This window comes from Strix uralensis, chromosome 8 (genome assembly GCF_047716275.1).
Source record: "Strix uralensis isolate ZFMK-TIS-50842 chromosome 8, bStrUra1, whole genome shotgun sequence".
Lineage (NCBI taxonomy): Eukaryota > Metazoa > Chordata > Aves > Strigiformes > Strigidae > Strix > Strix uralensis.
In genome coordinates, this window is record NC_133979.1 from 27,637,167 (window position 1) to 27,653,336 (window position 16,170).

Here is a 16,170-nt window from a genome sequence, read left to right on the forward strand (position 1 = left end):
GGAGGAGCCCCACCTCACCCCCCACGCGTCCCCTCCCGGCTCCCGAGCCGCGCACCGCCAGCGGCTCCGGGAAGTTGTGCAACTCCCCGCATCTCCCGGGGGAGCGGCCCGCGTCAGCCGAGCGCCGCTCCCTCCGGCTGATCTCACTTCGGAAACCGTTACGGCAGGGCGAGCGGGGAAAGCGCCCGTGCGTGGCGTCAGGAAGCGGCGCTGCCGCAGGAGGCACGGCCCCAGGTGACAGGGAGAGGACACGGTGGGCTCTGGCCAGGCAAAGGTCACCCCGGCGCTCCCACCGGGGAGACCGAGAGCCCCCAGGGTGCCAAGCTCAAGCTGCCGGTGCCACCAGGGCTGGGTCACAGCCCTGTGCCCCACCCTCCCGCGGCCACACACCCTGGCAAGGGTGACAGAGAACTTGCTCAGCTACGTGGCATTTCACCAGCAGTCCCACCAAAAAAGCCTGCCAGACAACCGCTTCGTACTGAAGCATCATTTATTAATCATCTGTATCAAGCACACATCTGCTCAGCAACGGTGCGTGACGGGATACAACAGTTGACATCTAACCCGAAGGGAGGCACGTGGTTACAGGATCCGGCGCGGCGGGAGGAAGCGTATGGAACGCTCGGGAAAGACAACCCGGGTGCAGCGCAGTGCGTAGGCTATGTTGTTAGGAGGCTGGAGGCCAGCGAGAATGAAGTGAGGAATACAATTAAGATCAGAGCTGATTTGTGCTTCGGCCAGTGATTTAAAACCCAGTTAACCTCCTTGCATATAATAAATAGGTGGAAGTGCAAAGAACTTTCTCTCTCCCTCGTTGCTCGCTCGCAGACACTGGTGGCAGAGGAATGACAGCTGTTCTGCGATTGGCAGTGACGCTTCATGTGAGATCAGCTACGAAACCCAAACACCACCAAGGAATAGCGGAGCACCGATGTGTTTCCCCTTCACACACGCACTCCAAGGGGACACAGCCCCTTGGCCTGCCTTCTCCCGGGGAGGAGGGCTGGGTGCCTGCCCTGGCATCCCGTCGGAGCAGCACTAGCCTTCCCCTGGCTGTCTCCAGAGGCTTCATCTTTCATCCCCTTCCCCCCCAAAGCAGATCCCTCCCTCCAAGGCAGCCTGCAGGTCTTCACATCCAGCTGTTGCCTAGCTAGGAGTACGTAGGTTGGTGCTACAGAGTGCTGTTGGGAAGGAGCTGTGTCAGCAGCACAGACCAAGAAACCCAGCAAGCATAGGAGTGGAGAGCCTCAACACTTCTGCAACTCAAGCAGGCAATAATCTGGAGATGAGGAAAGCCAGGCCCATCCAGGCACACACCACGACAGATGCCTCGGATTGAATCACCATGCACACTTCAGATACAATCCACAGTTAAGAAACTCACAGGTTTTAGCAGGGCCGAACTTATGCCAAGCCACCAAGAGACCACCAAGACACCAGAGTGAGCTTCAGCTTGATAGAAAAAGGGTTTGAAGGCAGAGGGTGAGGGATAATGATAAAATGCTTCCGCTCTCAGGAGCTGCTAAACCTCCCTGTACCCCACAGCCTGCAGAGGGAAGCCAGGGGCTAGATCCAGTGACAGGACAGACACCAGCATCTTCAACTCTTGCCAAGAAGAAAATAAAAAAAAAAAAAGCAGCAGCTTTGGGGTTTCTGCCCAGCTCAGTGCTCAAGCCTGGTCAATGAGCATCTGGAGAGAAAATCTGGTAGCAGGAGTTCGCATCTTGAAGATTTATTTAGCTTCTATTTAAAGCAGCTGAACAAAACCACAGCCAAACTCTGGTGGAACAGCTCTGCCATGCTGCAGGAACAGGTTGTAGCTCCTCTCTAAAGATTAATCCTGGCATGGCTCTATCTTTAGTTGCAAATCCAAAGCATAATTCTGACTGAAAAAGAGAGATGCTTGAAAGATGTCAGAGCAGCTCACAGTCCTAGACAAACACATGTGAGAACTAAAATCCATTTAAGTTCTGCACCTGCACCCTGGCACCTCCCGGTACCGCTGTAGGTGACAGACCTCACACCCCACACCCCAGGGAGCTCCCTGTGTTCCCACGCAGGCTGGCACTCAGCAGGGCAGGAGCTCTCGGGTCTGCTTCTGCTACCTGACAGGCACACATGCAGCCAGCTCAATGCTGATGACATGATGGCATTCAACACGTGGATTTCTGGGCCAAAGTGCTTTCACCCTTGGCTCAGCCTGCCAGGGACAGCAACAACTCAGAGCCGAGGAGGTCAGTCCATAGCCACCAATACTTAGAATACTTTAAACACTGCTGTTCACATAGGAAAAACCCTCACCCAGTTAATCATCCAATTCCTCCCAGACACTAAAGGTGCTTCACTGTAAAGACAAATTAAAAGCAATGGATCACACACCCCATCTATGCAAAGCTGCTTTACAGCGACGTACACCAAAGTAGCATCATTCCCAGAAAGAGTCTGATCAGCAAATCACACCTTAAAACTCATTGTGGGATTTTTTTTTTTCCCTGGAAAACCTACCACCTCAAAGGCAACAGAAAAATTCAAAGAGATTGGTCCTTTCTGGGGGAGTTTGGGAAGGGCCACAGAAGACAGGACGCTACGCCAGCACAGAGAGGAACTCCAGACTCATGAAACGCTACAGACATTGGATCTCCTGGTAACACCTCACACACGGGTACAGGGCAAAAATCAACAGGAACTTAAGTGCAGGATTCCAGCAAGTCGCAAAAAGTAAACTGCAAGGTAATTTGGGTATTATTCCAGGGAAGGTCAGAGATGGTTCAGCCAGCTGCCCGCAAGTACTCCAGCTGCAGAAAAGAAGTCACAAGGGCTCTCCTCACTAAAACTGGTACCAGGGCCACAAGCCAGAATATGCTGGTCCCCCTCTAAGTAGGGCTGTTTCACACTGCGCTCGCCAGGAGCGGAGTGCCCACCCCTGCAGAGAGAGGCTCTGCTGGGTGTATGGGTTTGCACACCCCTGGGAAACAGCCACCGCCTACGCCATGCCTGCAGCTGCACGAGCGAGCTTCTGCCTGTGCACTGAAGCCACGGGAGCAGAGAGCATGCTCTGGGGCAAGCAGTGATGCTGCTCACCCAGGTTTTTTTCCCTAAAAGCAAGTGGCTGTTGTCCGTGGCACTGGGAAAGACCTTCTCCTGGCCAGTCAAGTCTGGTAACTGACCGAGTCCTTTCCATACAGGATCTCAGATTGCCTCAGGCCCTTTGTGTAACCTATGAAGGACCAAAAGTGTCAGTGCTTCTAATCTAATGGGTTAATGCAAAACCAAAATGCACAACACTGAGAAGCCAAGCATAGGACCTACAACAGACAAATATTTTTCTTTTCTTATAAGACTCGCACGACAGGAGTCCTGCTGAGACACAAAGAATACTGCGTGCTGTAGCACTCCTTTCCAAAAATACCACCTAAAGACGCTTATGTATTACAGATGATTTGGCATCAGAGGTAGGGAGCATCGGTGCCAGCACAGGGTATATGCTAGAAGGATGACTCCACACGACAAGGTTTTCACATCACCTCAGGCTACAAAGTGCTTACAGATTGTGTTGGGACTGAGGCTGGCACTGCTCTGACATGTATCACCTCAGTCCCTGCCCACCCCAGGCATACAAGCAAGTTCAGCTCACCGCAGGCAGCATCACCCACACCTTGCTGCCTAAGCCCAGCATGCCATCTGTGCCAGGGCAGACGGATGGCTCTTCTCGGGTCATGAGGTGGCGACCGAGTAATGCCGTAAGCTCAGCAGATCTGATTTCACTGCCTCCCTCTGCTCTATGTGATGTGAAGACTCAAAAGTCCTCCTGGTCTGGTTTAGAGAGGATGGTGCTTCTGCATTATAGATATCAACAAAAAGCCTTCCTCCTCCCCGACACTGGAGAAGAGCACATGTGTTATAGGAAAGCTTAACAAAGAAATCCTCTCCTTAGAGCAAAGTCAGGTGCTAAGGCCAAGACTTTAAATGGTCTCAATTCAAATCACTTGAAAGCGCTTGCCAAGATCTGCTCGGCCTCCCAGGCTCCCACAGTCACCACTCCTGCCGCCCCAGCGCCCGCCGGGGCAAAGCCACACACCCAATGTAAACGAGCAAGCACAACACACACACAAGCACACGCTGAAAGCCATCCCAGCCTCCTCTGCACATCACAAAGCAGCAGTAAAGGTTTCAAAGCCCAGTTAAGTCCTTTGCATCTCTCCTTCACAGATGACTCAAAAGCAGGGCTAGGAAGCTCTTTTGTACATTCAACTGTAAAACACGTGAGGAAGAGGAGCAAGACAACTCTCCTGATTGTTGCTACTGCCTACAGCAAGTTTTGGTACAGATATCCTCTCTTATAGGCACTCAGTGGGTAAAACGTAGCCACAACAAACTTGCCATCAAAAATCTTTCCAGTCAGCATTTTTTGGGCAGCTTTGGAATCACCAGCATTTGCATATTCAACAAAGACCTGAAAGAGAGGGAGGAGAAATAAGACTTCCAGTGCAGCTTGCCACCCGCCCCCTCCCACCCCTGCAACCGGAAAAACTGTTCCCGAACAAATTTTTTCCCTCTGTCCTCGGTTGAGCCCAGAGCAGCAGAGCTAAAAAGTAAGGAGCTGCATCCTCTGAACTGGAATTTCATCTCTTGCTCCTCATTTCTAAGGGCAGTATATGCAGTGAGGTGGGAGATGCTCTACATCTTCAACGCCTCATCTCCCACCCACTGGCTTCTCCCCTTCCCTTCTGTACCCCAGCTCCTCTGCTAAAGCTGTTTGGGAACCTCCCAGGTTAGGCAGCCTTACATACCCAGGAAGGAACCTGTGCTGTCCTTCAAGATAATCAACTATTTTTAGCACTGTCATCAGCCAGGAGATTGCCAGGAGCTGAGCAGCAGTCCTGCAGCACATGGAGTGTACGTGGGAATACGCAGCCCCTTCCCCCATTCACTTACTTGGCCTTTACCAGGATTCTCCTTTGGAATAAGCAAGGAAACCACCGGTCCGTATTTCTGACACTCCTCCCTTATGTCTTCCAGGATATCTGAGAAAGGAAAGAGTTGGTTGTCTTTCACTCTGAAAACTAGGATGAGCCAAGAAACAAACGAAGGCCAGATGAACACATCAAGAACACTCAATCAGCACAAAGCCTCAGTTTAAAATAAACAATCGAGAGGTGCCACGGCAGAAGCTGACACAGCTTAATGGCCGCATAACGAGATGAAGTGTCTGAACTGAGGCTCAGGAACACATGGACAGTGCTTTTCCTTGCACACAAAGCCTGGCCTTCCAGTACTAAAACATTTGGAATTTCCCAGTGCCCTTTTTTTTTTGTTAATGGCACTTCGAGGAGGGGAACTAAAGTAGCTGCCACAAGCCCTTCTTTGTGTGAGCAGAACCCAGCCTTTTAAACTCATACCCCCAGAGCTCTCTAGCTTTTCCCACTCACGTGGATTTGAGAGCAAGCAGAAATGCAAATTCCACCAACATGCCTTGCCACCTACCACATATAGTTTTTGCTACAGTTTAAGAACTCCAATGAGATATTTCAGTTCTCTGCTAAGATCTTGGATAAGTTCATTAACAAACTTTTAAGGATGTCTGCTACTGGGCTCCAGAGTCCTGCGCATGTCCAGCTCAGAGCCACAAACACATTATGAGGTCTGTGGGCATTTAACCAAAGAAGAAAACTAAAATAAATATTTTTTTAAAAAAATAAAATCTGTGATCCTTCAAGAACTCACTGCAAGCTCTGCTTTCTGTCTCAATCTCTTAGTCTATTCTCTGTTGGTGCAGCTGACCCACTTGGTACCAAATCTCAGCTGAGCAGCTCTTTGTTTGCTGTTCTTGTCCCTATTAATTGCTCTTCTGCTTGCTCTTGCATCCCCAAAGCCAAACAAAAGAGAGTCTGTAAGACAACATTGCTGTGTGGGAATTGCATGGCTTGCACTAACCTTCATATTCTTCTTCGCACTGCAGAGAAGCATCACTTAGAACATTTAGCAGCCTCAGCACAGGCGTGGGGAGCATCACCAAATCTTCGATATGGGGAGCTGTTTGACACACACAGAATTAGAGAAAAGAAATCGAAGTCCAAAGGCGCAAGAAAACAGGAAGTTGACTCAATATGCACTATCATACACAAGGACTTACTGCTCTTTGCAGTACAGTTTTGCTTCTCTCCACTACTACCTGCGTTTACAGCCTGTATTCTCCCCATTTCCAATTTATCTTCACCTCTGCACTGAGACTCTTCCAAAGGGTTCAGTGCACTCTACAATTATATTGAGGCCATCACCTGAAATAGCTTTTAAAATTACAAAGCTACCAGAAATTAAGCCTAGAATTATATCTACTTAGCTCAGATTCAGAAATTGACGTGACCTCAAGAGCTATGCTAGTTGAGCAAACTGCCCCATATATAAGGAGATGCAAGAAGATGAAAGAACTACTCTGCAACCTGCCTCTCCTGTTACTGCTACCAGACAAGCTGAAAACAGGCCAGCCAGCTTCTGTAACTCCAATTCTTAACCTATGCTAAGGTGCAAGCCTCAGCTCTCTCTAAGATATCTTTCAGTTCTTCCTTAAACACAATCTAAACCCTTCCCCCTTCAAAATCCAACTGCGACACACTGTTTTGAAGACCACCATACAGTCGTGCAACAGAAATGGGGAAAACTATTTAGTTACTTAAACAGTGCAGTGCTATAGAATAAGGCATGGCCACAAGAGGGTGGCCACGAGGTCGGTAAGCAGCAATCCTGTGAACAACTTTACAGGAGCAGAAATAAAGCCTGCTGCCATGGGGCTCTTGGCTCTAGAAAACAGGCAGCTCCAGGATGGCCTGGAGCAGTGTAGCATGGATTCTACCGTGGAAGGAGGAAACAGTCAAGGTGGACAGACTAACGCCGAACTACGAGAGTCATGTCTGAGAAACACCCAGGCCTCTAGAAACTCAGAGCACCAGGGACAGTGTCACTTCTCCAAGGACAAAAGCCTGATTTCATGTTCCTGAAAGGGACTGGCAGGCCAGTCATGAATTTAAGATCTGGGAGCCCAACTTGCAGTACTTGGAGAGTGTTAATGGTTTTATTTGTATTGGCAGCTACAGTAGCCAAATGCAACAGCAGTACCTCACAGTTCTCCCACTTGACAGTGAGAGAGGGCAGAGAAAAGGGAAGAAATGGCTCCAGTTCTCCAGCCTGAGCCTTCTGACTATGTGTGCAAAGAGAGTGGGCTATTATTTCCTTCAAAATACTTTTCCAAGCTAAGCACACAATCCATGAGGGAGCTGACATCTCCGCCAGGCACAGACAGAAGATGTAGATTTCACAGTGCAAGAGTGGATGATAGACAAGCACAGACACTATTCCTGCCTGACATGGGAGAGTCCTCATGAAAAGCTCGGAGCATGAAAGGCCTTATCAGTCTAGACGATGCCCAGACAGTGCTCAGGGACAGCCCTTCAAAGAAAGGTGCTGCACTCAGATAACCAGGCATGTTCTAGCTCCAAGCAAACCTCTGGGACCATTCTTCCACAGGACTGTTGGCAACCAAGAGACAACATCAGATGAACCAGGGACTGAAAGAACATTTAAGTGTTGCTTCAGTCTTACATGCTGCCCCTTTTATTCAAGTAAGTCTGTCCTTCATTTCACATGTCTTTTTTCAGAGAGGGAGACAAACCAACCCCTAGGACTCAGAGCCATCTGGTCTTCCTGCGAGTGACAAATGCATTTCTTGCAATACCCTCTGCTCTAGGAGGTACTTTCTGCCCAGCCCCTCTGCTCCCCTTCAAAGTGCCAGGTGATACCAACCACACTGACAACACAGAGCCTGCAAGCAGCTCGGGAAAGAAGCTGACCAACTGGAAAGTCAAGACTTGGCTGTAAGTGACAAGGAAAGCCATTCTCAGCTGTCTTTGCTGTAAACAGAAAAACTGTGTCCAAGTGAAAGGCAATGACAGATCATTTTCTGACTTCCTAGGAAAGCAACAGTAAATGCTTCTTTGTGCAGACAAGCGTATGTACAAGTTTGGCAAAGAAAAGAACCAGCAAAGAGAACTAAGAGAAATTGAAGCTGTTATATAAACTTGTAGCACTAACCACAGAAGCACCTTCCTAGGTACAGTTAGAGGTCTGTATGTTTAAAACTAGACCAGAAAGCACTGCCAATATACTATTCCCTCTGCTCTAGAGCAATACTGGCTTCAAGGTTCAGCCATGGAAGGTGGCTTTGATTACAACAGCCCCAGTTTCGGAGATGCAAAAAAAGTCTGAAAACAGGAACGAGTTTGTTACCTTTGCCTAATATACAGAAATGCCAGTATCTTGACATGACCTCAAGAGGCAATACTTAAAAACATTCACTGCAAGGTACACCAAGCAGCTTAAGAAAAGCAGGGCTAAGATTCAAGGGAAAACGCTAGCCAAGCCAGAAGCTGGATGCCTTAAGCATTAATTTATGCTGCAGAAAAACTGGATGCAGAGCTCTCCACTGGTGTTCTTGAAAGCAGACAAGCTCTGGAGAATGCTGCTGTGTTGGTTTTGGATCAGAAAACAGGGAGGGATATGAGCCTAAACAGGCCACTCTCAGCCCATCTTTTGCTGACAGTCTGCAACCAACATGGGTGGGCATCCTGGGGAAGCACCACCGTTTTATTAAATTGAAGAGAAAGTGCCAGATGAAAGCAACAGGGACATCTGTCCATGACCTGCCACACAGGCACCAGAAGAGGCAGGCCAGGCACTGCAAAAACAGGCTCGCACCATGAGAGCACACTGGGACTATTCGACCTGTGCAGAGGAAGCAGCAGCAGATGCTACCACCAGCTGCTACCAACAGCCACTGCCCTGGTTGCTCACAGTCCTGGCTTCTGAACTGGGAAATGCTTGGCATAAGAAAAACCATCCACTCACCGTAAATAGCGCTGCACTCTTCAAAAGCACCTTAACCATCACAATATTAGGTAAATACCTTGGTTACTTCTGTCCCCTCAAATGAATGCTGCTGCCAATACATCCTTGGTCAGTTTGATCTGGGCAGAATTTAATGGGAGTCCAACCAGGGAAAAGCGACAGCCCGCAGGGCTAGAGGGGCAGGGCAGCACCGACCTGCCTGCTGTGGTACCACAGAGGGCTGGCGAGCGCTGCAAAGAGCAAAGGAGCAGCAACGGGGCCAGAACCAGAAAGAGCACAGTTTAACCACACCCTGTGCTGCTTCCAGTACATGCTGAGAAAGCCATGAGCACAGCTTACCAAAGGGAATGCTGAAGAACGGGCTGCATAAAGCCTTCTCAGCGGAGGCTCGCTTTCCTTGGTCACAATGAAGCATGCTGGAAGAGAAGACACCCTTATGCTCTTGCATGTGACATTCCTGCATTGACCAATTCAACTCAGGCTGGAAGCCAGTGCAGAGGAATACCCTATTCTTGGGGTGCTTACAGTACAGAGAAGAGCGAGAAGCACATCTTCCAATTTACAGCTGAAGCACACCAGAAGGATCCCCTGAAACCATTTTGGGAACATGGTATAGTAGGCTTTCCTTCTTGATGTCTCTCAGCACCAAATGATGGAAGTTGCTCACAAGTTCACAAGGAACATGGCACATTCTATCTCCACCTCCCCAGGCCATTCAGCCCACATCTCAGGCACACAGGTCATCTCATGAAAGTGATCACACTTCAAGGAGCTCCCACATCTTTCCACAAATGGCATTTAAAGCAGCTAATAGCCCAGGGCTTGCCCAAGAACATCCCCTACTTGGCTTTACCAGTGGGTCCCAAAGCTATTTCTTTCAAGTTGGTCCTCATTCACTCTGTAGCCTCAGAGCAGAGTCACAGGACAACGAAAACAATCACCTCGGCAGACCTCTCAGTAGAGTGCTGCACAAATGCATTTGAATCTTGACAGCAGTGGAGACGCAGCATTGTCTTGTCCCCTCCCTCATTTACAGAACAGAATCACAGAATCATTCAGGTTGGAAAAGACCCTTGGGATCATCGAGTCCAACCATCAACCCTACTCTACAAAGTTCTCCCAGTGTTTCTGTCAGTGTTTCTGACAACACTCCCCTAAAGCAGAAAGTCTCCAGTTTTCTCCAAATATAACCTCATCGGCAGGAAGTGCAAAGCACTGAAACAGCAAATGATTAACATCATAACTGATATTCTTTATGTGCTTACTCCAAACTGTGCCAAAAATCAGAGGAGCTTGAAGTGTCTCTGCTAATGCTTGCACTTGCTACTAGGCACAGTGGCAGGGCATTTAAAAAAAACCCGAACAACTGTTAGGTGACGGCTCTAAGTTACCAAGAGCAAGGCATGAGACTTTACAGAGCACATCTTTAAGGAACAGTTAGTAAATATGGTAAGATACCTTTTGATAAGGTCTCTGAGGTGATACGCTGGAATGGCTGAATTAACCACCCCTTCACTGGCAAATATGCGATCAATGATGGCAGAACTGTTTGTCTGGAAAGAAAAACAAACAGTGCTTAGGGAAAAAAGACGACCAGTGCAAAGCTTGCAATATCCCACCATTTTCTGGACAGGATGCAGAGGGCTCTGGTACTGTAGTGTCTTGTGAGAGATCCCCATGCTCAAGCCTCACACGTTAAACCAGCAGGCCCACATCAGATGAAATTTTTCCCATTTGCGAAAGCTGGAAATTTCCATGCACAGGCAAATTTGCTGTTACAACATGTTGTGGATGTTATGATGCTGAAAGGATACTCTTACTGGGAAGGGGATCACATAACAAAATTATTTCATACAGAACAGAGGACAGAGTCAGGCTCCAGGCTCACAACACAGAGTCTTCCTCTTGTTTTCTCAAGATACAGACTTATGAGAAGATCCCCAAATTAGAGCTAACGTTAGACTAAAATCAGCAAATAATTCCTCTGTCATTGTGCTGCTGAACTAGCTGGCAGCCATCAGCCATTTCTTTCTTCCTTCTGTGCCACACTACAGCCAGTGCAACTCACCTCCCAAACCTTGGCAAGACACAGACTCCTGGAACCCTCAGCTTTCAGTAACCTGAACACAGGCAGCATTCAGACATGCCAGTCCCACAGGGCAGGCGGGTCTTTAAGGCTCTGGAACTTTAATTCTCAAGGCAATAGGATTAGAGAAGCATCCTGGAAACACTCTCTAGTTGCCAGGTGCCACCTCATAAATCTGGGTTACAAACAAGAAGCAGGAGGACTCGTTTGGTGCAAGCAAGAATGCCTGCAGCAGCTCCCACTCACCTTCCATTCCTGAGATTGGACTGTATGTTTCAGTTTCATTCCTGAGAACATTTCCAGTAAAACGATTCCCAGACTCCACAGATCCACAGCAGAGGTACACTCCGTCTCACTCTGGAGCCCTGCCTGTGCCAGGCAGTTCTGCAGTTCTGCCTCTGGAGCCCGATACCCGTCTGTTTGAATATATTTCACATCCTACGGAAGATCAAACACACAGAAAAAGTTAATTTTCCATATTCAGGTTCTCCACTCTATCCTTAAATCAGTTCACAGATGTCCTTCCAAATGGGTCACCAAAATACTATCGCTAAACTGACAGAAAGCATCGTACAGCCAGTCACGTTAGGCAGGCAGTTCAACTTGCTATACTGCTGTGTTGATGAGGGAAAAAACAAGACTGTCTGAAAGAGAAAACATCTCCCAGCAAAACAGCAAGCATCACACCAACATCTGAACTCTCTGAAAGACAGCGCTGCTGGGAGAAAGAAGCTGGATGCCACTGCGGACTGGCCGATTAACCTGTCATAAGCACAGAAGACGCTGGAAGTTTCAGGATAAGGGTCAAACACCCACAATATACTCCCGTGTCAGCTGCATGAGAGCACAAACAGCCTCACTGAACAGTGAGGATCAGTAACAGCTGCCATTATTCACATCCTGATGTTCTCTGAAACAAAACATTAAAAGAATGAAGTAGGTGCCTAATGCTCAGACAAGGAAATTACCGAAGGCACTTCCCACACATCTCCTCCTTCTCCCTGTCGCAGCAGGAAGTGCTGCAGCAATCAATACCTGCCCAGCTGCCGTGGCTGGCAGAGCAAAATAAAATGCCCACATGCTGCCTGCTTAAAAGAAAACATGAAATTATAGACTCACACAAGTGCTGGCTGGAGGGGCTGCTCTGAAGGTCTCCAGTCCAGCCTCCTGCTCCCAGCCAATACCCGATCGGTCAGCTGTGGCTTTGTCTAGCCAAGCGTTGTAAGTGTCCAAAGGCAAACTTCATGCTGTGTTTTTTTAACACCAGAAGGCTTGTTTTAGACACACTGATGAGACTCAAGGAATGACAGAAGAATATGCAAGCCTACTTCCTGGATAAGGCGCAGGACTAGGAATTCTTACCAGGGGAGTATATTTAAACCAAAATTATCTGGTTCTCTGACTGAAGACCAAGTTTACAGAAGACATTTTCAGGTGACAGAGCTCAAAAATGTTTTATGAATTAAAAAAAAATTGATACACAAATTGCTCATCAGCGTCCGTCCTCCTATCAGCAAAGGACAGAACCTCTAGGATGGCAAAAGCACCAAACAACATTTAGAGATAGAGAAAACACCATGGTCAATGCCACCAGCAAAAATTGTGAGATGGAATTTCACTCCTACCATCTAAAGCATTCTGAGAGATTTAAGTGGCTGAGACCTTGCTTGATGTACAGCCATTCTCTGTTAAACAGTAATGGCAGGAAAAGTTATGCAAGGATAAGCTCAGCAGAGCTGTCACAAATAAAAGTAGTACAGTCTTGACTCAGATAAGGAAATTGTGCACGTATGCTGCTGCCCAAGGCAAGGGTGGTGAGGGGAAGCTGATACCCTGTGCACATTCAAAGCAGGGTCAGAAGGTTCACCCATATAGCCAGCATATTTCTGAGAACGGGCAAAGGAAACTCAGCCCAAAGAAAGCTGACTGGAAGGAACCATAGAAGCAGATAAAACACCCAATCATCTATTAAGAGGCAACTCAAAGAGCAAGCAGCAAAACACAGACCTGAATTAAAAAAAATAAATATCTGCATTAGACACAGGACACCAGGAGAATGTTTTTTGCTGATAGACAGTAACAGATTACCAGCACAAACCAGTGTTCAGCCAAGAACGTGGGAGAACTGAAGAAAACGTGAAGGAGTTAAGAAGTACAAACATTAAAAACCAGCTTCTGTACCGAAGAATTCAGAGACAGGTCACCCACACAATCCGCTGATATTCACAGATCAGTGGGCTGTACCATCAATACGAGGTAAACCAGTAAAAAAGTATATGAATTTAAAACCTCTAAAAGAGTAGAGTGCAGGGAGTAGTGACAAGCCAGGATAATGTCTGCACAGAAAAATCATAGCTCATTTACTAGACTCACTGCCCACTGATTAAAGGCAAATTTGCTAAGAGGCTACCTGATGAAAAAGCTTCACTGATACTCCTCACAGGCCATTACTGAGAGGGAGGGGTGAAAGGAAGTTCTATCAAGCCAACAGCAGAACCTCCTGAGGCTCTCTGCTTTCATCAGAGGCCATGGGAGAGAATATAAAGGACAAGGACAAACTTGCAAAACCCAGTATCACCAAACCAAAAAAGTGACAGCATGAAGAGGGAATGAAAGCCCAAATGGGAAAAGCAGAGTAGAACAGGCAGAGATCTGTCCATGTCAGTAAAGAACGGACACTGCCTACCCACAACCAGAGTGTGGGCTTTCGTCAACACAATGACACGGGAAAGAAACATCCAGACTTTCTGAAAAAGGGAAGCTGCTGAAGATAAGATGAAAGTAAAGACAAACACAAGGACACTGCCAGAGATAATGGGGAGGCTGATGGTGAAGCCTGGATCACTACTACTTATGATAAGGGATGATAAAAGGAAATTCTACAGATCTGGGTGCTCCCACTCGTCTGACCACATAAAAACTAGCAAACTTTCCAGGAAGCTGAGACACTACATTTTTTCAGTGCATCATTAACTTTGGAATTTGTGGTCATGTGTAGCATAAAAGCTAAGACATCAACAGAAACCAGAGATATGCAAGGAGAATGGGAACACGAGCTTCTGTTTCTGGGGCAAGTCAACATTTTAGCCTTTTCCAGGAAACCCTCAGCAACAGCTCGGCTACTACTCTGATCAGGTCACGTCGACTCCTACACTCATGAGCTGAAAGCATCACAGACCCACACAAGTCAACACAAAGCCAACTGCTTCAAGAGCAGCACGTTCCAAACCTGATTCCCCTCTTTGAAGCTAAGTCCAAAGTCAATGAGCTTAAAGCACTCCTCCTCTGCGCTCCACAGGATGTTGCGTGGCTTGAGGTCTGCGTGCACGTAGCCTTTGTGGTGCAGGAAAGCCAGGGCTTCGAGAACGTCTCGGGCGCAGTGCTGGATCATCCACATGGAGCAGCCCTGGTTGCTGGAGTGCAGCAGCAGCTCGGACACGCTGATGTCCAGCAGCTCCAGCAGCAGACAGCGAGACGGGCCATTCGCAGAGTAGTGGTTGGTGAACACGCCGTACAGCGTCACTGCGGTGAGACACAGCGACAGGCATTGGTAACCAGCAATCACACGGTCATCGCGCTCCACCGCTCTCCACTACTGCCCAGAAGACCACAAAAGTTGCAGGAGGCAGCTCGTCTGTTTTACAAAGCGTGATGTTCAGAGAGCTGGAGAATCAGACTTCAGAGTGAAGCAGCAAGGGAAAACCAGCCATGTCACCCCTCTGGGCTTCTGAGGACAGGCCCCGCCAGGCTCTGCTAAAACCATGGGGCCAGGCACTCCTGCTCAGAGGGACAATCTCTGGGGCATGGATAAGCAGGTCCCAGTAGGTAAGATGGAGGTAGTACCACTCTCTTTTGGACATCCATCAATCTGTTCCTGTGACCAACCTAGCACAGTGGGAAACTGAGCTCTGTCTGGGTGCCCAGGTATATTACAGCATTAAAAAGCGTTTCAAACAGACAAAAAAAAAAAATCGGTGGGAGAACCTGGGGGCTTCCAGCAGCCCCCTCTGACGCACAGACCTGCTCCCTTCCCAAGCCTGTTCGCAGCCACGCAGGCAGCGCAGAGGCTCCTGCCAGCGCCAGGCAGCGGGTGGGCAGACACCGCCCCACCGCTGCCCCACAGGCAGCGCCGCTCCTGCCGGGCCGCTCGGGCAGCCCTGCCCGAAGGAGGACTTAGGGGTGCCCTGCCTGGGGGGACCTGCTCTGCCCACCCAAAGGGTGACACCCAATCCCGCCTGCTCCTGCCCACCCCGGGGGTGACCTGCAGGCCCTCAGCCCGGGGAAGGGGTGGGGTACCCAGGCGCCTGCCCAAAGGGGTACCAGGAAGCACCCACCGCAGGGATGCAGCTTTGGGGTGTCCGTCCCAGGCAGGGGGCCCACACACCTGCCTGCCCAGGGGTGCCAATCCGAGGGGCACGCTGGTCTGGGGGTCTCCAGCCCTGCCTGCGGGTGGCAGTTTGGGGCCGAGGGAACGCCTATTCCCAAAGGGGCTGGGGGGGGCTGGTTTGGAGACCCCAGCTAGCCCTGGGGAAGACGGTTTTGCGGGGCGGGGGGGTGGGGTGGGGGGGGGGTGTGTGTGTCCCGGGGATAGGGGGTGCCCGCGGGGGCCCCCCGAGAAGGAGAGGTTCGGGGAGCGGCTATGTGGGGTGCCCGGGCCGGAGGACGGGGCGGGGCAGGGGGTGCCGGGGTGCCGTTACCGATGTTGCGGTGCCCGCGGAGGTGCTCGAGCGCGGCGCGCTCCTTGCGGAAGCCGTACTCGGCGCAGTCGGCGGCGGGCGGGCGGGCGCCGGGGCGGCGCGCGGGGCCGGGCCGCGGCGGGGGCGGCACGAACTCCTTGACGGCGCCGGGGGGGGCCCGCGGGTCCCCGCAGCAGCGCACCCGGTAGACGGAGGCCGAGGAGCCGCTGCCCAGCGGCGCCTGCACCTCCCACAGGCGGCCCAGCGCCTCCAGCAGCGGCGCCGCGCCCCACACGCACCCCGACATGGCGCCGTCCCGCCTCACATCACCCCCCCGCCGCTGCCGCTGCCCCGCCGCTGCCCCGCGATCCGCACCGGCCCCGGCGCCGGCCGCCGCCGCGCTCCGGCCGCCATGACACCGGAAACGGGGCGGGGCGGCGGCGGCGGCACCGCCCGGAGGCTCCTCCCCTCCAGCGGGGCGGGGCTGGCGCGGGGCGCCCGGCCCTTCAG

General features: G+C 50.3%; 1 protein-coding gene across 1 annotated transcript; it reads right to left on the reverse strand.

Moving 5' to 3' along the window:
• Nucleotides 1-472: 472 nt before the first annotated feature.
• On the reverse strand, nucleotides 473-16,041 carry UHMK1 (U2AF homology motif kinase 1). The gene is made up of 8 exons (XM_074876794.1): nucleotides 15,682-16,041; nucleotides 14,214-14,506; nucleotides 11,231-11,422; nucleotides 10,357-10,451; nucleotides 9,238-9,314; nucleotides 5,935-6,033; nucleotides 4,936-5,024; nucleotides 473-4,453 (listed from the first exon to the last, which is right to left on the reverse strand). The coding sequence occupies exons 1-8, from the start codon at nucleotides 15,965-15,967 to the stop codon at nucleotides 4,307-4,309; spliced, it is 1,278 nt and encodes a 425-aa protein (XP_074732895.1). The 5' UTR covers nucleotides 15,968-16,041; the 3' UTR covers nucleotides 473-4,306.
• Between the last annotated feature and the right edge of the window lie 129 nt (nucleotides 16,042-16,170).

Bases quoted from the DNA above. Each gene is read 5' to 3' on its own strand.
- UHMK1 (XM_074876794.1), bottom strand. From the start codon at position 15,967: ATGTCGGGGTGCGTGTGGGGCGCGGCGCCGCTGCTGGAGGCGCTGGGC. The intron at 10,452-11,230 runs GTGAGTGGGAGC...TTTTCTTTCCAG, and splicing joins TCCAATCTCAGGAATGGAAG to ACAAACAGTTCTGCCATCAT. The intron at 6,034-9,237 runs GTAAGCTGTGCT...TGTGTCAAACAG, and splicing joins GTTCTTCAGCATTCCCTTTG to CTCCCCATATCGAAGATTTG.